Here is a 22,051-nt window from a genome sequence, read left to right as displayed (position 1 = left end):
CCTAAATCCACACTGTTCCTCACCAATTACTCCCTCTGTTCCTCTCAATCAAGATCCTCCCATAAGCCCTCCCAACTACACTTAACAAGCTAATTCCTCTGAAACTATTACATTCACACTTGTCCCCTTTTCCCTTGTAAAGTGGAACTATACAGGCACTCCTCCAGTCCCCAGTCACTCCACCCTCTCTCCAGCAAACATTAAATAACCACACCAGCCAGTCCACCATCACTATACCTCCTTTTTTTAGACATTCTGCATGGCATCCATCCAGACCAGGTGCCTTACCTGCTTTCATCTTAACAACTGCCTTCACTTCATCCTTCCTTATTTCTCCTCCATTTTCCTCACTCATCACGGTCATTTTCTTAGCATTTCCCACTGCAGCTATCTTTCCCTCCCTATCCTCCTTCACATTTAGCAACTCCCTAAAATATTCTGCCCATCTCCCCTTTACTGCCTTCTCTTCCATTATCATCTCTCCATCTGCACCTTTTACCTTTTCTTCTCTACTTGATTCGCCTCCTCTTCCTCTCTTAATTTCTTTCCAAAACATCTTTTTATTACTTTCAAAATTTTCTGTCATACACTTAACCCATTTCACATCTGCTCTCCTCTTTGCCTCCTTTACCTTTTGCTTTACTTCTCTTTTCTTTGTACCTCTCGTATGACTCCCTCGTCCTATTTTGTAACCAGTCTGAAAGCTCGCTTCTTCTTTTCTACAACCTTCTTTGTTTCCTCATCCCACCATTCACTACCCTTCCTTCTGTTTCCTCCTGTCCTTCTTGTTCCACACACCATCTTTGCACACTTTGTGACTCCCTTCTTGAACCATCCCCATTCCTCCTCCACTCCTAGCTCTACTCTATCCTTCACTCCCTCCCACTCCTCCTTCAGCTTCTTCTTGTACTCCTCCTTTTCCTTTTCATTTAAAGAGTTCATTCTAAGCACCTCCCTACCTTTTGTCCTTTTCCTCTTTCTCCATCTATCCTCCACTCTTAACTTACCTTCCACCAAAAAATGATCTGATATTCCCCCACCCTCTCCCCCTAGCACATGTACATCCTTAACTCTTCCTATCATACTCCTATCTACCACTACATAATCCATTAGCGCTCTATCTACCACCCTTCCATCCACCACCCTCTCCCATGTGTACTTATGCTTGACTTTCTTCCAAAACACTGTATTTGCTATCATCAACTCTCTAGACGCTTCTCCACCATCAACTCTAGACGCTTCTCCACCATCAACTCTAGACGCTTCTCCACCATCAACTCTCCACTACAATTCTTTCTGGGAACTCCACATTTCCCAACCACTCCATCAATTGGATCATTTCCTACCCTAGCATTAAGGTCTCCCAGTGCTATTATATTGACATTTCTCCCTAATCCCTCTATGCACTCATTTAAATTTATCCAAAAAGCCTCCCTTCTACACTCTTCTCACTGCCAGGCCCATATGCACTTACAAAAACCCACATCTCCTTTCCCAGTTTCACCTTCATCCACATTATCCTTGAGGAAACCTCCTTCCACTCCATTACACCTTTACCTATCTCTTCACTTACTAGTATAGCCACCCCTTCCCTCCCTCGCCCTCTCTTCACTCCTGATAACCTCCCACTTACACTCCCAAACTTACACTCACCCTTCCCTTTCAACTTAGTTTCACTCAAAGCCAACACATCCACAAACATACTACCTATCTCTTACCTTTTACTCTCATCTGTACCACATCCACGCACATTAAAAAACCCAAAACTTAGGGTGCTGGTCGGAAAACTCCTAGACCCTCTTATGCCTTTACTTTTTTTAGGAATGTCCCCTGTGGGGCTACAGGGAGAAGGATGCCTGGTCCCAATCCCTGCCCCTTTTTTCTCGCCTCTTACGATCCAAGTGGAAGTAATTGGTGACAGTATTCTTTTCCCCCAGGAATTTTTTATGGAAAAGCACTAACAGAATGGAAGTAAATTTGTTGTCTTAGGCTCCCAAAAATGTCTACTAGTGGATGTTCATATTGTCTTGGATCCCTTGTGCAAAGGCCTGCAACTCTAAGAAATCTGGCCATGACCATTGGTCAGCCCATAGATCACTTAGGGGAGAGAAACTTTCCAATGTCATCAGATGTGGGTTAGTGTAGGACAATGTTAGATAATGTGTTCTATGTGGCAATTGCATGTGAGGCATATGGTGTTTATTTCCAAGCTATTTCTGTGTTGATATTGTTCAATGGAGAAGACAGATAATCAGATGGATGGATGGGGTAAAGAGGGCCTTAGATACAAGGGAAATATCTGTCAAGCAGGGAAGGGAGAGGGCAAGAGAAGGTGTGAGTGGAGAGAGGTTGTGAATTAATGAGAAATTGATGTAGTCTGAAGGAATTTCTTCTTGTCTGCTCTATAGTTTCTTGAGTGAAACTGGGTGTAAAACAACTTTGGCTGTCAGGCCTTGATGTGGAGGTGTTGTGTCTAGCTGCATTGCTTTAAATTAGCAGTGGGTAGGGAAAAAGAGTGACACTTCATGGGAGTGACAACAAATGGGATTTGGATGGGTATGGGATCTATGAAAGATGAGTGTATACCTTGACTTGGCCATCCCCTTTAAAAAGGGAGAAAGGGCCTTTGGTATGTGCATGTATATATGTACAGTATCATTTTAAGTGCTAGGTGATGACCTGAATATAGATGGGCTGGTGTTTTGTATCTTCTGGGTTTCCTCTTTGGGTTTATGTTTAGTAACTAGATTTTGAACATTTGATCTTATCTTACCACTTTCATATTATAGAGTACTCTTATATATTGTCACTAAATGTGTTTGTCTGCTGACAAAACCTTGGAACTATTGATGTTATATTCAATTTCATCCATGAGGTTAGGGTTGTCCAGTTTCATCTTTTAGCAGACTTCAGTTGTGTTAATCATGAGGGCCTTCTGTAGAAACTACATTCAATTTGAGTCAATGGGCTTTGTTTTAACAACTTTTATGTAGTGCCTGAGGAATCCAACTCTGCATGTTTGTCAATGGTAGCTACAGTGACGGGCATATTTTCCACTCAAATATACTACTCCAGGGTAGTATATTTGGGCCCCTGTTATTCAACATCTACTGATTGGACTTTATTGATCACCAGTATGTTGCTGGTGAGGTTGAACCACATGTTAGGGTATATCTTTCACACAGTTGCTTCTACTGAGGTGTATGAACTTGAAGAGACAGAGTTTGCTAAGCTTGAGTCTGTAGATAACTAGTGCCTGGTACAGGACACACTTGTTATTTTAAGGTGGCTTCAGTGCAGTTACTGGTACTGATAGAGCCAGGAATGTAGCATTACTCTCCTGAATTTATTAAAGTCCAGAAGGTGGAGGATTGCTGGTTCCTGATTCCAGAGATGATAGCCATGCCAATGGGCCTGTTACAGCAGTGCCAGAGTTATGGCAAAGGAAATTTGTTACATATTTATTCCTCATCGAAAGGATCCTAAAGAACTACAGGATTTACCGGTGCTGAGTTCTTTAGGACTGATCATCGTAGACCTGTACGGTAATCACAACACTCAAACTGACCAGGAGAATCCCAAAATGTAATCCATCTGAACTTCATATGGAAAATCTCCGGGATGAAGTGTGAGTTCAGGGGGGTGTACATGTATATGATACTAATGGACTTCTTTGAAAACAGCTGTGGATCCCCAGCCCATAATTTTCTTTTGAGTAAAGCCAAGATGAAATTGGGGGAAAATGTGAAGAAATAGTAAAATTAGAAAGGATGTAAAGATTAATCATCAAATGGGTGCCAATCATAGGTCAGATTTGCTGTAATCAGATCTCTGAAAGTAGTGGACAAAATTGACAGGAAATCTAGTTAAAGTAAGGTACAGGGGAGCAGCCAGAGCTAAGAAACTTAAAAAAAAGACAGTGCTTGAATGATATAAAAAAAATTACTTTCCATATAGATGCATTGATTTGGGGAATAGTCTAGATAAAGAAATAGTCCAGTCAAAATCGTACATATCAAAGGTTCTTTCCCCCTTACAAGGAAGGTAGCCAAAAAAAGAAGGCATAAAATCCACTCCTACCCATTCCATCCCCACATATTATACTACCATCCACCCTCCTCCCTCTTATCTTGGCTCCTCCTAGATGACAGGTCATCTCTGCACCCCGCCCACTGCCCTGAGTCAAAAGCAGTCTCAGAAGACACTGCACATCTACAGCAAGGCCACTTCATTAAATTGGCAACCCCCCACCACCACCATCCCTTCATGTAGAAATGGAGAAGACAGGGAGAAATCCCTTTGGGTTGCATCAATTTATTTTTCACACATACTCCCTCACCCCCATCCCCCACCCACTCCCCCTCATGCATCACAGCATCATCCATACACAACCATTCTCCATTCACCCCTCTCTTCTGTCCATTCCTGTCCTTCCTCAATAGATATTCTCCTCTTTCCCAATGCCCCTTTTACCCCATCCATCCATCTCATCCTTGGTTGCCCCCTCATGTTCACTCCTTCCACCTCTGCCTTCCACACCTCTTTTATTAATCTTTCTTCACTCATTCTTTCCATGTGTCCAAACCATCCCAATTCAATTTCATCAACCCTATCTCCCAACTCCCTTTCCACCCACATTCTCCTCCTCACCTCATTTCTCACTCTCTCCAGCCTAGTAACCCCTGTCAATCTTCTCAGGTACCTCATCTCAAATACATTCAAACTCCTCTCTTATGTTTCTGCCCCATACAGTGCTGTAGGCACAATCACTCTATACAATCTCCTCTTAGCATCCATTCCCAAATGTCTATTTCTCATTACACTTTTTAATCCCTCAAGGCATTTACTTGCTTCTCTCAATCTACATTCTACCTCCACCTCCACTCCCTTTCCCACCACATTTCCACCCAAGTATCTAAAACTATCCACTTCCTCCAGTCTCTCTCCCTTAATACTCATTTCCAGTATGCTGCCACTTTCTACCCTTGTCCATCTCATCACCTTACTTTTACCCACATTTATCTTCAACCTCCTCCTTCCACACACCTTCCCAAACTCTGTCACTAACTTCCTCAATCCTAAAACAAGTTTTGTTACTCAGGTAAAAGTTTTTGACTGCCTTAACTTTCCCTTATCCCATACATCTGCAACAACTACTACAATGCCTTCCTGTTAACCATGTCAAACCTTCTCTAGATCCTTAAAAGACACAAAGACATCCTCACCTTTTGCCAAAAATTTCTCACATATCTGTCTTACAACAAAAGTTTGATGCATGCATTTGCTACCTTTCCTAAACCTACACTCTCCTTCCCCAATTACTCCTATTCCCTTCCCAATCCTCTCAAACAACACCTTCCCATATGCTTTTCCAACTACTCTTAAGAGACTGATCCCTCTGAAACTACTACCTTCATATGTCTCCTTTTTCTTTTGTAACTTGGAAGCATACATACACTCCTCCAGTCTTCTAGGACACTTTCCTCCCCTAAGCACACATTAAACAACCTCACTAGCTAGTCCACAGTTCCTCCTTCCTACAGAGGCTCCACAAAACAGTCAAAACCCTGAAACAAATTTAAGGCCTTGTTTGACTGATGGAGATGCAGAAAAAGGACCTAAAGGCAGCTCTTTCTAGTATACCATTCAGTAAATGCACTACACTAGAACATTTTGACCCGGGGTGTCCTTAAACATGAGACACCTGGAGATCTCAAGAATTCAGAGGCCAATTTGATTTTGAATTATGAGATAAAGACAGGATAATAGTGAGGTTTTGTCTGTCTTGTAAAATCACCTATAGGTGCATACATATACCAAAGGCTTTTTCCCCCTTACAAGGGAGGTAGCCAAAAAACAAAGGAATAAAATTCACTCCCACCCATTCCATCCCCACATACTACACTCCCATCCACCCCCTCCTATAGGTAATTGTATAAATTTGTTAACATGTTCAAGGCTGACATGCACAGATAATTTTTTCCCACCTTCCCACCTTTGGTGTCACCTATTTGTCAAATCTCTCACCTTTCACTGAAAAGATACAATTTTTTTTATAATCACTCACTCTCCCTAAACAATTTTTTTTATAATCACTCACTCTCCCTAAACAGAAGAGTATGGAAAAGCCACCAACGGGCAAGTTACGTCCTAAGATCGATATTGGTAGAAGGAGTAGCGTATTTTGTCCACGCCTCCGAACTCGGGCAGGCGTTGTACGAGCACTTTGAAGCTCTGGAACACCTTGCTTCAACATGGGACACTCCAGTAGCTTCCCACGTTTATCCACGAAAATTAGGAGTGTGCAGGCGCCCCTTTCCCCACGTGCACATGTATTGTGATTACATTGGACATAGCCTAACAAGCTTTATTTCTGGTACACTTTACAACCATATTCTACTATGGTCTAATTTCATATCTCCCTTTCCATTTATATGGTGGCACCATGCATGCCCACTTCAATCCCCACAAATGCCTCGAGTCAATCTTGTTGACAAAAGCCTCTACAACCATACAACTGGACCAACTACAAAGAAATTAATTAAACATATAAATATAATACAAATAAATAAAAAGGAAGTATAAACAATGCATAGCTATTAAAAAGTAATAAAGTAAATCACCTAAGTGCCTTAACAAAATAGAAATTACAGCATGCTGTTTGGATGTTTAACTATTTACGTTTTAAAAGCCTGAATTTTTATGGATGACATGAGTGGGAAGTTTACTCCCTTTTTATTTTATCATTTTATTTCACTTAATTTTTTAACCATATGGTTTGAAATTTTTACTATACATTTTATGATAAAAATCTGTGGCATGGTAATTTTCTTTCTTTTTTATTTACTTTGTATAGTATTGAGGGAAAATATTTCTGCCTCTGATGTTATCACTATTTAATTTTTCAAGATTAAGTACTCAAAGTTTGTATCTATAATGCATAAGGCTATCTGCTTTATAAGGAGGAATAAGCCTACTACCATATAGACGTATGAGTGAGTGAGTGTGGGTGGGTGTGTGATTCACCATGGTCTTGGATGTGTTGGACTTGCGATTGAAAGGTATTACCCTCTTGCATAAGAGTTCAAAGCTAATACAATCCAATGTATGAGCAATGCTGTGATCTTACACACACAAACCACAAATGCTTTGCCTACTAGAGCTAGGGTGCCAATCTACAGTGCTGTGCACTTACCTATGTTGTAGTATACAGGTTGGAACCCCATCAATGCCTCCACTCATCAAACTTTGCCTTAAACTTGTTTATGGTGTTTGCTTGGATATTTTCATACATTGTTCCATTCCATAAGTTTACAGTTCTATGTTCACAGTTATACTTCCTAACATCTTTCAAACGAATTTACTTTTTCATTTTTTTACTGTGATCTATTGTTAATCTTTCATTCCATCTGATCTAATCCTCTTGGTCAATTTTTTCTGTACCCTTCTGTTATCAAAATATTATCATGTTGCCTCTTTCTCTTTGCTCTTCTAATATGAGAAGTCCTAGTTTTTTCAATCTTTCCTCATATGTCTTGTTGTTTAAACTTAGGATCATCTTGGTTGCTGCTCTTTGTATTCTATCTTTCTTTAGGTGTGATGAGCAAATTCCAATGTAGGACTAATCAGACTTTTAATGATTTTCTTCATAATGCCACGTAGTGATGCCTATATTCTTCAGCAAATTGAAAGTCTCCCCTATTATTTTCTTGTCATGACTATCTGGCAATAGGTCATCCCTGATATAAAATCCTTAAGTCCTTTTCTTTCTTCACCTTTGCTATTAATTAATTTCCTTTTTTTTTTATCCTCTATATTTCATATACATTTGGCTATTAGGGAGTGGTTACATGTGAATGATATTTTGATACAGCTTGAAGAGATTTCTCCCTGTGTTCTCTTTTTCTGCATGAAAGGACAGAAAGGGGTGGTGGGGTCCCTAATTGAATGAAGTGGCCTTGCTGTTGATGTGCTGTGTTGCTTCTGACCCAGGGCAATGGGTGAGATGCAGGGATGACTGATCATCCAGGAGCCAAGAAAAGAGAGGGGAGTGGAGTGGGTGGGGGTGGAATTATGCCTTTGACTTTGGCTTCCTCCCTTGTAAGGGGAAAAAGGCCCTTGGTATATGTATGTATACATTGGCCTTGTTCCAAGATTTTTCAATTAATTTTACATTCCTGACTCCATTCATAAACCTTATCGAGGTCTTCCAGTAACAATTCGCAATCCTCTTTATTATCTACCTTTTTCATTATCTTGGTATCATATGCAAGTATATTTGCATAGTTATCTATTCTATTCATCAAGTCATTTATGTACAATAGAAACATTCCAAGTGCCAGCATTGAGCCTTGTGGTACTATTCTAGTCACTGACTCCAGTCTGACTTATCATCTCTCACTACAGTTCTCATGAATTTTGTCTTATCACCTAAAAAGTGTGTTCCCTCAAAGGCTTCATACATTTTGTAACTTACATATCAATATTTTTGTAGCACTTTGTCAATAACTTTATCCAAATCTAAGTATGCAGAGTCCACCCACCCTTCTCATGCAGCACATCAAACACTCAAGACTTTTTAACCTCTTCATTACAACTCAAATTCTCGTGCACAGCATTGGCTGCCATATATAATTTGCATCACACTGCTCGCATTATAAAATATAAAGTCACTGCTGTATTACAAATCCTCTTTTACTCTTAGTAATAATAAACACAGAAAACATAATCAGACCAGTTCACAAAATTCGGGGACAACTCATGTACAACTGCAAAGAATATTGTATAATCAAGACGCCAATGCCAGCATCCTCATGTACCCACTTGTGCCATGTGAGACCTATGTAGGCATCATCATAGTGAAGTGGTTAAGTAACATATGTAGTGAGAGATGAAAAATTTGACTAGAGAATAGTGACTAGTTGGGTACCACAGGGTTTGGTTCTGAAACCTGTAATGTTCCTAATTATGATACAATGATTGGATGAAAAGATTATATGAATGGATAACAATATGATAAAAAAAAACTGAGAAACCCTGATTCTTTCAGGACTAGAATATGCATCAGTGGTAGGTCCCCATACAGAATGAAGGATATAAACAAGACCACGAGAATATAAAAGGCAGTAACCAAACTGGTTCCCAGCCTGACAGATATATCATACAAAGAGAGACTGAAAGCACTGGGCCTGCCAATTTTGAAAGATTAAAGAGAAATAGATGATATAATTACAGTATTCAGGGTCACTGAAAGAAATTGACTACATTGGCAGAAGATCTCATAATTAGGGATAGAAGGGTTTTAAGAAGTCATGAGAATGAATTAAGAAAGACTAAATGTCTGAAGGATTTGAAGAAATATAGTTTTCCATATAGATGCATGAATATTTAGAATATTTTAGAATGTAATATTGTCCATGCTGGAACAACACATGAATTTAAATCTAAATATTATTGGAAATTAAGGATATAAACAAAGTTGTAAGTACTCAGTGTTCAGTTGTTGTTTTGATACAATTTGTAATTTATTTCCATTCCACTTGTACTATTCTAATCAATTGTTACAGAAAATTGTTACCTGAAAATGTCCCCCATAAAATTGGTGAGCTTGTGTTTTCACATCCCCAGATGGGAAAATTAGAGAATATGAAGAAAATAAGCAACTGTAAAAATTCTGCCATATTCAGTTATAAATATATGGAAAACTATTTTTTCTCATCCTTTAGACATGTAGTCTATCCCCTTTAGCAACCTAAATACTGTAATTATATCACCTCTTTCTCTTTGATCTTTCAAAATTGGCAGATCCAGTGTTTTAAGGCTCTCCTTGTATGGTTTATCTGCCAGACCAGAGCCAGTTTGGTTAATGCCATTTGTATTCTCATGATCTTGCTCAAATTCTTCACTCTGTGTGGGGACCATACCACTGATGTATATCCCAATCAGGGTTTCTCCAAGTTTTTTCATCATCATCTTTATCCATGTGGTGGAAGAGAACTCAGAGCTCATATATGACCGATCTATGGGTAATGCTGTGACCTCACACACACACCCAACTCCCCGCCCACAAGAGGTTGGAGTAACAACCCACAGCACAGCGATATTGAAATTATTTTGGCCCTGGGCGGGATTCAAACTCGGAACACTGGAGTAGCGGTTGCAAACGCTACCACTGTGCTGTCCAGCCATGTGGGTGTATACTATATATGTGTGTACGGGTTCATATAAATGTGTGTCTTTGCGTTCAGTCTGTATGTATTTGTGTGCGTGTTTTTTCTGGTAATGTATATTTTACACCAAACTTGGCAAGTTACAATCCTAAGACTGATTGTCATGTTATAGGAGTATGAAGGCATGGCAGACTGTCATCAGAGAATTTTATATATAGATTAAAATTAATTTTCCATTATTGGTTCCATACAAATAGTGTCTAGATCTTTGTCCAGTAGCCTAAATTCCTCATTTTTCATTCCTCTCATGTTTCTTACTTAATCTGTAAATATTTTGATATAGCTTGTACCTTCCATCATGTCATTGACATGTATAAGAAACATTAAAGGTGCTGGCACTGAACCTTGTGGAACTCCACTGGTCAGCTCTCCATCCTGACTTTGTATTCTTTACTTCTGTTCTCATGTACCTTTCCATAAAAAAAAAAAAAAAAATCATACACACACACACACACAACTACTTGAATGGATATGTTGTGCATAATTATATCAGCAAATACACACAGACCTGTATGTATAATTGCATCAAGTGTTACCAACTGGAAACCTGCAACTGGAAACCTGCAGCCCCATAGTGACTGACAAGTCTTTGGAGCTTCCAATAGACCTGTCTGGGAAGAAATTTTGGACCATTGTGTTGTATTAGTATGAGAGCAGGTTTGGAATGGGAAAGGGACAGAGAAGGGATGGGGGAAGGATCACAGAAAGTCACTTGGCCTGGGAAAGTCACTAATAGTCTTTCAAATAATTTTTTACCTTGATAGATAAATGAATTACTGGGGGTGCAATGTTAAATGTTCCCCTAATTCTGTTGTAAAGTATTTGAGCCTCAAATAACTACAGCTTTCAGACACATATCCTGTCAGTTTCACATAGAATTAATTCAACTCTGTTGCAGTCTATTAAGTGGTTGGTGTTATTCTATTGTGTTACACATTACTGATGGTATTGGTTCAGATGCCATTGCAATGTTCATAGAGGCTTTTAGGTTATGTGATGTTTTACATGTTTGACCAGACTCAACAAGTATTGCTCCTTTCCTGTACCGTATACTACAATAAGGTAAAAACGCACACACAACATGAATTCAGATCTAAATATAATAATTGGAAATCAAGGATATAGAATAAGTTGGAACTGTACTTTAATTTGTGGCTATGTACGATAAATTGGAGAGTAGGAAGTGGAACCCAATGACTGTTGCTCCTTTCCTGTAAACTATAATTGGGTAAATATGTGCACTTTAACTAACACAAGCAGAGACAATGAAAACAAACACAAAATGCCTAACAAGGGAGGGCTGGGTGACCTATGTATACCTTGATCTAGAGAAGACTTTCAATAAAGTGCCTCAGTCCTCTTTATGTGGAAACTGGAGCATATTGGCATTTATATTATTGTTGTATGTCAATGACATAATGGAAAAAGTACAAGTTACATTAACATGTTTGTAAATTGTGCAAAGATCATTAAAAAAAAAAAAAAATGTGGGAAACTGTAGATTGTTACATGATTTAGACAATTGTGGAAAATCAACTTAAATGCCAAAAAATGCAGAGTATTTGTTAGGGTAAAAGCTCAGATTACATCAATGAAATACTTGATTGGAAAATAATTACAAAAGCAAGTGTTGTTTGTAGATACCCTGCTCATGGTTAGATAGCAAGATGTCCAACTTTTCTGTTGTGTGGCATTCTTATCAGAAGCACACTCCCCTCTCTCTACCTCCCTCTCCCATTTGAGCTTTTAAGATATTTTTCCACATCTGTATGTCATGACCTAACCACTTTCCTTCTTTGCGTCCATTCCTACATTTCTTTGCATTACCCAATTTTTACTTCAATAAATAAAACTTCTTATAGTATGCCTAATTTTTCTACAAAACATAAATGAAACTCGTTTCAACAGCATTGTCATAAAAGTGATGTAGCTAATATATTTAATTTTGTCTCGTTGCATGCACTTACAGTGCAACACATTGGACTGGTTCCCTCGCATGCGTGCCATGTCGCTGAGTTTTGGAGAGGCAGAGGGTGAAGTCAATGAAGTTAGGAGCCTCAGTGCAAAACTAGACCGTACTCAAGATTTGGTTGACAATCTAGTAAAGCAATTGAAGGAGCTTAAAGAACAGGTAAGTGTGATCTTCCTCACTCTTGCGCTTATAACCAGGCAACTGCAGTTCATTTTGATCCAACTTTACCCAGCTTTGTAATTGCTTGGGCACATCACAGTGACCCACCCTGCTAAGTTTAACTCACAGGCAAGATTGACAAGGATATTAATGCAAGAGCATAACTCTTACAGTAAGCTTCATCCCAACAGTAGAAGAAATTAATTTGAATCTATGCTAAGAGTCTTAAAAAAAGCTTAACATCCAACAGTAGAAGAGGAAATTCGGTTCTCTTGAAAATCTCTTCTCATAACTGAACTGAAAGTACAGCAGTAAATGTACAAGTAATTGAGATAAGATTTGGAAGTTGGAAGGTTAACAAGGATGTATTACATTACTGGTGGCAGTTCACTAGTTTGGAACTTGACCAATATTTTTAAGTTGTAGGACTACCACTTTTTCATAGCATTGTAGAGTGCTACACTAAATTCAGAACTCTATCCCACTTTTATCTTTACAAGGTATATAATAATCAAACCAAACTTGAACCCTGTATCCTGCTTGACTATTGTTAGCAACTTTGAGAATTGCACATACTAAGCTTGATATGTGGTATTTTAAATATTAACCACCTGCAAATATTTTGCCCATAGATGACAGAACAGAGGAAACAACGTCAGAGAAGAGGCTTGTTCAACTCGAGCAATTACTACCAGCAACATGGAATGCCTCTTGCCGCAGAATAAAACTTTGTATTTACAATTTATTGTAACTTTTTATGAAAAACAAAAATTGTCTTATTGTTACTGTACACACTGTATAATGTATACAAATTATGTAGTTCATTTTCGTCTAAGTAGGAGTTCGTGTTTTGGAAGACATATTTTAATATGATTGTTTTTCAAAGCGACCCAGTGATTTTTTTCCAAAAGGATAACCCCTCCCTTGGCCTTGCCACATCTGTTGTGTACAAGACCACTGTTCAGCCACCAGTGCTTTGCCATTCTTAATGTTTCCTTAGCATTTGATGGTGTACCTATTACAAGTGTCAGTTTCCTATACATATATATACATGTTTTATATATACATATAATACTGTATATAAAAGTGTATATGTATGTATCTATATTGTATATATGTTATCAAATGTTACATGTTATGAATTATTGTTCAAAAAAATCTGAATAGCTTTAGTGATCAATGACATTCCAGGGGTCATCCCTCCAACCTTGATTGGTCAAATATTGCCCTCCTCTTCTGCCCATTATTGATTCCAACCTTTCCAGTTAACTTTTGGCACATAGTAGATTGTACTTCGTCTTTATTTCCATTATTATTTTTTTGTTCTTGTTCAAGTCATAGCATAGAAGTTGGCACAGATTTCCTCCTTCCTCTCAAGTATGTTTTGGTATGTTTTAAACCCAAAGGGTTTGATGAAATAGGATTCTGTAACAAGTTGGTAAAACAATAACTGAAAATGCTCAACACCTTGTTATTATGTAACCTTATAGAGTTATCTTGTTATTGTTACATGTCTGAAATCAAGGAGAGTGTCTGAATTGTTTGCCTTAGATTGGTCATGGCCAGTGTTGAGGCAGTCAGAAGTTCCATGCATGACGCAGCATCAATTCGACTGAGGATGGGGTTCATGTGCCTAGCTGAAAAGTTGTACCATTGCTGAAAGGATATCTGACTGGGGCATTGGTATCTAGAGCTGGGCTCGGTCGAGCTTTTGTCATGTCACCCAAGTACCAAAGTGTATCAAGAGAAGACGTAGCTTTCCTGTGATGCCAAGGGATGCCTGCATTTTCACAAGTCAGTCTGGGGTAATCACATCTAGGCCTTTGGTTACCTAATTTATTTAATGAACCTGACCCACTTTAAGTCATTTGTAAGCATTTAACCCATTTAACTCAATTACAAGCCCCTTTCCCAAAACACTTGCCTAACCCAAGCACACAATCACACAGAAGAAACAGGAATGTATGCCGTGACATATAGCGGCTCTTCAGCATACGTGTTTTATTGCTTACTGTCACTTATTTCCTCATTCATTATTTTAAACTTTACTTAAAAGTATTTTAACTTCCCTTTTAAGTGTGAATTGATTTTCATTATAAACATGAAAATGTACGTGTCTAGCTATCACACCAATGTTAGCAGTTATTTTACAAGCAAAATAGATTTCTGGAGGGAAGCAAAGACATTTTTTTTTTCTTTTACAATTTCTTTTTGTATAAAAATGAATTGATTCTTGACACTAGATTTAACATTGATGGTGGGTTGTTCACTCCCGGGGACTTGGAGACCTGTTGTTGTTGTGTCGTCATCTCTCCCTCGTGTGTTCTCTGTAGACTGTGATAATAAAGCCATCAAATTTCATCTTTTTATTCATCCTCTGGACATGAAAAGGGGGCAAATGGGTATCTTTAGGCAGTAATTAGGAATTATGGCCTCAATCAACTGTGGCTATTAATTGGTGATGGCAAGAAAATATTTGCCAGTATTATAAAGTTTGTGATGCATAGAAGGGAGTGGGGTGGGGATTGGGGGGAGGGTTAGGGAGCAGTTATGTGTGATTGACATTTCGATGCAACCTGAAGGGTAAGTCATGTGTGACTAATCTTTTTATACTATCTTTTTACACTAATATATATAAGGCATCAGATAACAATGATATGTACGATGTTATTTACCTTGACTTTAGCAAAGTGTCTGACAAGGTGTTCCACCAGAGACTACTAAATAAAATAAAATTCCCATGGCATAGGAGGAAAAGTGTTAGAATGGACTAGAGCTTGGATCAATGACCTAAAACAGTGGGTTACCATAAATGATGTAAAATCAAAATGGAGTGTTTCTAGTGGAGTTCCTCAGGGCTCAGTTTTGAGGGGTCCTTTATTGTTCATTATGTACATAAATGACTTGGACAATGGGATTAATAGTAGTGTTAGTAAGTTTGTGGACAACACTAAAATACGACGCCTAATTAGGTCAGGAGACGATGCTGAGATTCTGCAGGATGATCTTAACAAATTCTTCACATGGTTGGTAAAATGGCAAATGGACTTCAATATCTCAAAGTGCAGTGCGATAAACATAGGGCTACACAACCCCAAAAACAAATATTGCTTAGATAATACATTTTTAGAGAAAACTGAGTGCAAGAGAGACTTGGGAGTTCTAGTGAGTCATGACCTTAAATCTAGAAAATGGTGCATTAACACCAAGAATAAAACTAACAGAGCATTAGGTTTCATTGCTAGGACGGTTACAAATAGAAGTGCCGACATAATTATCAATATCTAGCAGAGCCATCCTTTACTATGCAGTACAGTTTTGGTCTCTGACCCATAGAATGGACATCAGTTCACTAGAATTCTTACAGAGGAGAATGACTGAAATGATACTTGGGGTCAGAAATTTACCTTACAAAGGGAGGCTTAGGCACTTTAACTTATACTCTTTGGAAAGACACAGAGTGCAGGGTGATCTAATGGAGGTGTTAAAGTGAATCAAATGCTCAAGGGTGATGCAAACAAGGTCATCACATTAAAACAACAGGACAGGACTCGGTAATAAATTTAAATTGGACAAATTTAGATTTAAGAAGGAAATAAACAAGAATTTGTTTACTAATAGGGTGGTCAATGAAAGGAATCGACTTAGTAACCATGTAGTGAGCGCTAAAACGATTAGACAACTTTATGGATGGGGATGATAGGTGGTAAATGACATGAAACTGCCCAGTGTATGCCTTATACTCGTATTCTTTTGCAGTTTCCTTCATTCTTAACCCATTCAACTCCGATGACAAGATGTCTTGTCATTTGGTCAAATAAAACAAAAAATCATAATAAAACAAAATGTTTGATGATCAAACAGCACCAGAAAAATATGACGTCGCGGAGGAGGACTGACGACGTCATATTTTTCTGGTGCTGTTTGATCATCAAACATTTTGTTGTTTTATTATGATTTTTTGTTTTATTTGACCAAATGACAAGACATCTTGTCATCGGAGTTGAATGGGTTAAGCTCTAAAGGGATTTCTCCCCATCTCTTTTTCTGCATGAGGGGATGGAGAAGGGGGTCGCCAATTAAATGAAGCAGTCTTGCTGTGGATGTGCTGTCTTGCTGCATTGCTTCTGACCCAGGGCAATGGACAAGATACAGGGACGACCCATGATCCAGGAGGAGCCAAGAAAAGAGGGAGAGGTGGTGAACGGGTGTGGAGTGGAATTATTCCTCTTGACTTTGGCTACCTCCCTTGTAAAGGGGGGAAAAAACCCTTGGTATATGTTATAAAGTTTGACAAAATGTGTGTTAAATCTATATGTTACACTTAGGAAAATCTTGTAACATTACAGGGAAGTTAGAACTGCCTCTAAGCTAACTGCTATCTCACCACCTTTTGTTGCCTTCTGAGATCAACTTTCGCCAGTTAAGTCTATAGTAACTAGCAATAACCCCATCCTTATATCTGTTGGTAATGGTGCATAATGGTTGGGGGCAGGAGATGGTGATCTCTGGAAATTCCCACACAGTTGGAAGTGTAGGCCAAATGGTCGCCCCCACACTAAGGTTGGGGAAGCAGTAAAACTTAGCAGCAGCCTAGTACTGTACAAATGAACAGCTCTCTCAAGGACCCACTCAGCTCACCAAAAATGAGGAGAGGGCTAAAAAAGGTGCCCTAAAAAGTATAGTACAGTACAGTACCTCCAAATCTCACAAGGTTGGGGAACCACCCTAAGTAAAATAACACAGACTGTGGTACAAATAATGAAGTGACTACAACAGAAGGGAACAATAGCCTTTCCAAATACAGTTGCTGCCCCACTGACTCCTCTCTCAATAAAGGAAATAATTGCCTCTACCAACACAATGGAATGACCAATGAGCTACAGTCCTATAAGTGACACACAGTTACCAGACTTGCCCCATTCACATATCAACCCATACTGATATAATGGGCCCCAACTTAAATCATCCAAGATTTTTTGTCCTAAACACTTAGTAAATATGTTTTGATGCAGTCTCCTTAAAATAGACTCACTTCATACAAAAAGCACAAAAGTGGCCCCAATCAAACATATCCCTAATAGAGTTAGAACAAAAAATTCAGTATAAGAGTTCAATACCTTTTATCCCTTACTGATGCCTCAGTCCAAAAGAAAATGCATGTAACAGTATACGAGTGATTCACATCCAACAAAGATGTTACTCAGAATTAAATGCATACATGTGCATGAATGCATCTTTGCAAGCATATATATGGATGAATGCATCCAAATGTATGGATGTACTCATACATAGTTGCATCCATGTGTAGGGTTGTATTCATACATATGGATGCATCCCTACAAAAGTATGGGTGCATATATACACGTATACATATAAATGCACGCAAAGTGTTAAGTGCATCAATATATACTGATGCATCCATGCAATTGGTTATACATGTATGTATGCATATGGATCATACAAGTGCATCCATATGCTTAGATGCACTTGTATGCTAGGATGTACCAATGTGCTTGTATGCACCTATGTGCTTGAATACACCAATATGCCCAAATGCAACTAAATACTAGGATTTACCCCTAAGTATGGATGCATTCATGCACATGGATCCATCCATCAACATGTATCCATCTATATGCTTGCATTCATACTTATGAATGAATGCAATCATGAAGGAATGTAACTATATACATCAGGATACACCTATTTGGTGTGGGAAGGGTATCTGCATGGGAGCTTGTTCGGGGAGACCGTGAGGACTGGCGACAGCGTGCGAGTGAAGCAACGTGTTCCCTGTCGTATTCTTCCAATCGATGACGATTTGAATCGGTCCTTGGTCTCTCTTGCAGAAGACCCACGGCCTTCGGGTAACCGACAACGGCCTCGCGTGGTCCACAGGTCACTCGGGGGAAGAGATATCATTGTCTAAGGATCGTTAATGTGAGGTATTGTAGTATGAAGTGTTCTGTGTCCTCTATTTGGGGGTTGCATCTAGGGCAGACCGAAGTGACTTCACTTGTTTTAAAATGCACACATGGAGGACAGCACATTGCCAGTATTTAAAATCAACCCTAATACATTGTATCACGTTTATCTTTTTATTCTGGCTGCTGCCAGGCTTTTTCATTTATGTCTGTGGAACATTGTCAGCAAAGGATGCTATTATTATTCTTTTATGTCGGCCAACTTGATCATCTTCAATACGTCTTTTGGTTAACAAAGAAGTAAATTTGAAAATACACATGTTTATATATTTTTCCTGGTCTATAAGATATAAAATTTTCGACCGAAATATCCCCGGATTAACTAAATTAAATAACTATATCATATTCCATTGAGAAAGAAGATACAGTAGCTTTCTCGTTCAAGAACTGGTTCTGTTTCACATCATGCCGGCCTGCAAAGCAACAAAGTCAAGCGTTTCATTCCTGCCTTCCATGTGCATTGCATGCGCACACACACACACACATACCTAAAGGACCGCACGAGCGTTGTCCCTTAAATATATAGTATAATTAGTTAACTATAAACAATCTGAGTATAATAAATTGGAGAGTAAGATACAGGACCCTACGAGCGTTGCCCCTTTCCTGTATTTTGCAACTTGGTAAATACACATACACACACACGTACATATGCATATTATATATATATATGTGTGTGTGTGTGTGTGTATACGAGGTTTCCTTTGACAAAATTTATTGCGAAACTATAAAGTCCGGTGGCACTGTCCCCCTAGTTCTGGCTGCCGCCGTGCAATTTCATTCATCTCCCGTGGTACCCCTTCGGTGGTGAAGAGGCGAATGCAACAATAAATTACACTTTAGACGCCTAAGACGTTACCATCCTTATGCATCAAGAAAATAAAAAATTCTCAGATTACTCTTAACCCTCCACCCCGTGCTCCAATATAGGGATTTTATTATAGTGCCTAGCGATTGTGCAGGACCTTAATCGATAACAATTTCTATGAATTTGGTTTAAAATCCTGACTACAAGCGAACACCTTTAATTGCGTTGCTAACACAATATAACTTGCTTCTGAGAAACTGTAAGGTTCAGATGACAAACCCTATGGTCTAAGATGACTAGTAATGTTCAAACTATAACCGTTTTTTATACTATTTAATTTTCATTTTATTACATGCACACACAAACACACACACACACACACAAAGAGCAACAACAAAACTGGCACCAACTCTCCCAAATGACATACGAACAAAGACTGTCCAAATTAGAATTACCAACTCTAGAACAAAGAAGGGAAAGAGGAGACCTACTATCTATAGAATTATGAAGGGAATGGAAATCTTAGATAAGAATGATTTATTGAAATGGGACAATGGAAAAACAAGAGGACACAAAAAGAAACTAAAAAAGATAATTACTGTACAGAAGAGATCTAAAAAAATAGCTTCCCACACAGAGTAATAGATACTTGGAACAAATTAAACAAAGAAACAGTGTATGCAAACGCTATTCAAGATTTTAAGAAAAAACGGGTCACCACGAGCACAGCTCCCTTCCCGTATAATACTAACTAAACACACAAACACACATATATATATATATATATATATATATATATATATATATATATATATATATAACCTTTTTTTACACCTATATCAAACTACGAAATTAATTATGGCCATATCACTGGTTATATTTTGTATGGTGTATTGAATTATGAAACCGTTCCTGTTTATACACAGTATATATTTGTAAAAAAGACGGGAGAACTTGCTTGTTGGCACAAAGCAGCTCCGTGACGTCAAGTCGCACGCACAACTCCGACTGAGCCCGTCTTCATTCTCAGCAAGATTGTATGGGTTAACGATAAATATTTACTTTTCCTCTTTAATTCTGAAGATCGGTCAGTTACTGAGAGCTTGTGGGAGAACCCATAACCCTATTAACTATCACAATACAAATAAAATCACATGGCGCTTGCTGGAATTATATTCCTAAGTGACAACGCGGAGATGATCGGACTGAGGAAAAAAAACGAATAACCGTCTCGTGTGGCTCACGCGTGCGCATCGCGATGCTTTCTTTGTTACGAAAGAAAAGGGATTTTCCGGGAGTTTGTCACGGACGTGAAATCCTGGTAAGAATATTCAAGAGATGATACCTGTTTTGTGCTTATTCAGATAACTACTCGGGCTTCATGTTTAATACGACCCCTTCTCCAGAGCTAGAGGGAGAGAGAGAGAGAGAGAGGGGGGGGAGCAAGTGAGAGAAAACAAACTAACCGATTCCTTGAGATAAAAAGATGGATGTGATGATAGTTACGTGCAATAAAAAACACTTTCAAGACATATCGAGCAGCTTGCGAGACAAGCTGAAAAAAAAAAAAATCTAGCAGATCTCCTGGCTTCTGGACAAAAACAGAGGTTGCGAAAGACTGGGACGGACAGAAATTATCTCTAGTTCTTGTCCATGGTGCACATCGGGTCAATCCAGGAGAAATTAGTCTAGATAGTTAGGTCAAGGTTTCAGTCATACTTGCATGCATCCCTACATATGCACAGGCGCGGGACGTCGTGGACATCGACGACAGTGGGTACGTCAGGCATGGAACGGTTGAACATATCCTTGGAAACTAAACCTCAAACACGTGAATAAAGAAATGTTAAAAAATGGAAACCCCGAATGAACTTACGGCTGTAATATTGCTAGTGATTCCTTGAATAGCTGCTATTAATGTTCTAATTATTTTTACTAGTACTGTACTTCTCATATTTGTTACATATATATAGGAGTTAGGTTTCTAAATGGGCCCAAACAGCCATTTTGACCTTAAAAAATATTTATGGAAATATGAACTGTATAAACATAGAGAAAGAGACAATACAAGATTTTTTCTTTTCTTTTTGTGCGCGTGTGACCTCCTTTCAAGGATTCTTGCGGTGAGGGAAGGAAAAAAATATATCATTTTCTTCATAACGAAGATAAATGAACACCATGTATTTATCATATTTTCAAGGTTTTGGCATCAGGAGTGTTGGTCGTCGACAAAGATCAAAATGACAAAATAACAAACAACGAAGACTAACAAACGTTGACGCAAAATCTATAAAACAAGGGGAGAATGTCTTACAGTGTGCCTATTGTTCTGACAATCATCCGTCCATTATGAAATTCTACCACAAGAAAATCACTACTGTTTAGTAAGACAATGAACTCGATTATGAGATGGTCCCCTCTCTTCCCTCCTCCCCTCCCTCCATCTCCCTCATCCCCCTTCTCTCTCTCTCTCTCTGTCTCTTCTTAATACCGCTATATATGGAATTTGGATCGTACATGGGTTAAGAGCAAGACAGATTGATGTAAAACAGAAAGACCATATACTGCAAAAGACCTGGAGTGGTAATCTCTATATACATACATATATCCATTATATATATACACACACACACACAATTATATATATATATATATATATATATATATATTTAACTGCATCACATGTATGGAAGAATCACATGTGGGGGAAGAGGAAAGGGACAGGGAAAAACTCGTTAACCAAGGAGAAACAGACTAATGACTGATGGTAATTGATGATAACAATGGTGACGACGACGACAATAACGACGACAACGATGATAATGATGATGACTACGATGACGATAGCGATGAAGATGAAAGTAATTCATTACTTGTGCATACGAGTACAATGCAC

The 22,051-nt window shown here is 38.6% G+C and overlaps 1 protein-coding gene across 17 annotated transcripts in view; it reads left to right on the top strand.

Moving 5' to 3' along the window:
* The window catches only part of Itpr (Inositol 1,4,5,-trisphosphate receptor), a 441,449-nt gene extending 426,728 nt beyond the window's left edge, over nucleotides 1–14,721 (top strand). For 16 of the 17 annotated variants that reach the window (XM_076192806.1, XM_076192819.1, XM_076192820.1 and 13 more), the window contains 2 exons: nucleotides 12,199–12,360; nucleotides 12,993–14,721. In XM_076192806.1, the coding sequence (XP_076048921.1) occupies nucleotides 12,199–12,360; nucleotides 12,993–13,085 (255 nt within the window). In that variant the 3' untranslated portion in view covers nucleotides 13,086–14,721. Of the gene's footprint in view, nucleotides 1–6,113; nucleotides 6,377–12,198; nucleotides 12,361–12,992 lie in introns of those variants that run through there. The other variant, XR_012966877.1, reaches the window with a different exon arrangement.
* Nucleotides 14,722–22,051: the final 7,330 nt, after the last annotated feature.

Source organism: Oratosquilla oratoria, chromosome 11, assembly GCF_046742065.1.
Source record: "Oratosquilla oratoria isolate Oo_2021 chromosome 11, ASM4674206v1, whole genome shotgun sequence".
Taxonomy (NCBI): domain Eukaryota; kingdom Metazoa; phylum Arthropoda; class Malacostraca; order Stomatopoda; family Squillidae; genus Oratosquilla; species Oratosquilla oratoria.
Note: the sequence above shows the minus strand (reverse complement) of the source record. Positions and strands in the feature narration are given on the sequence as shown.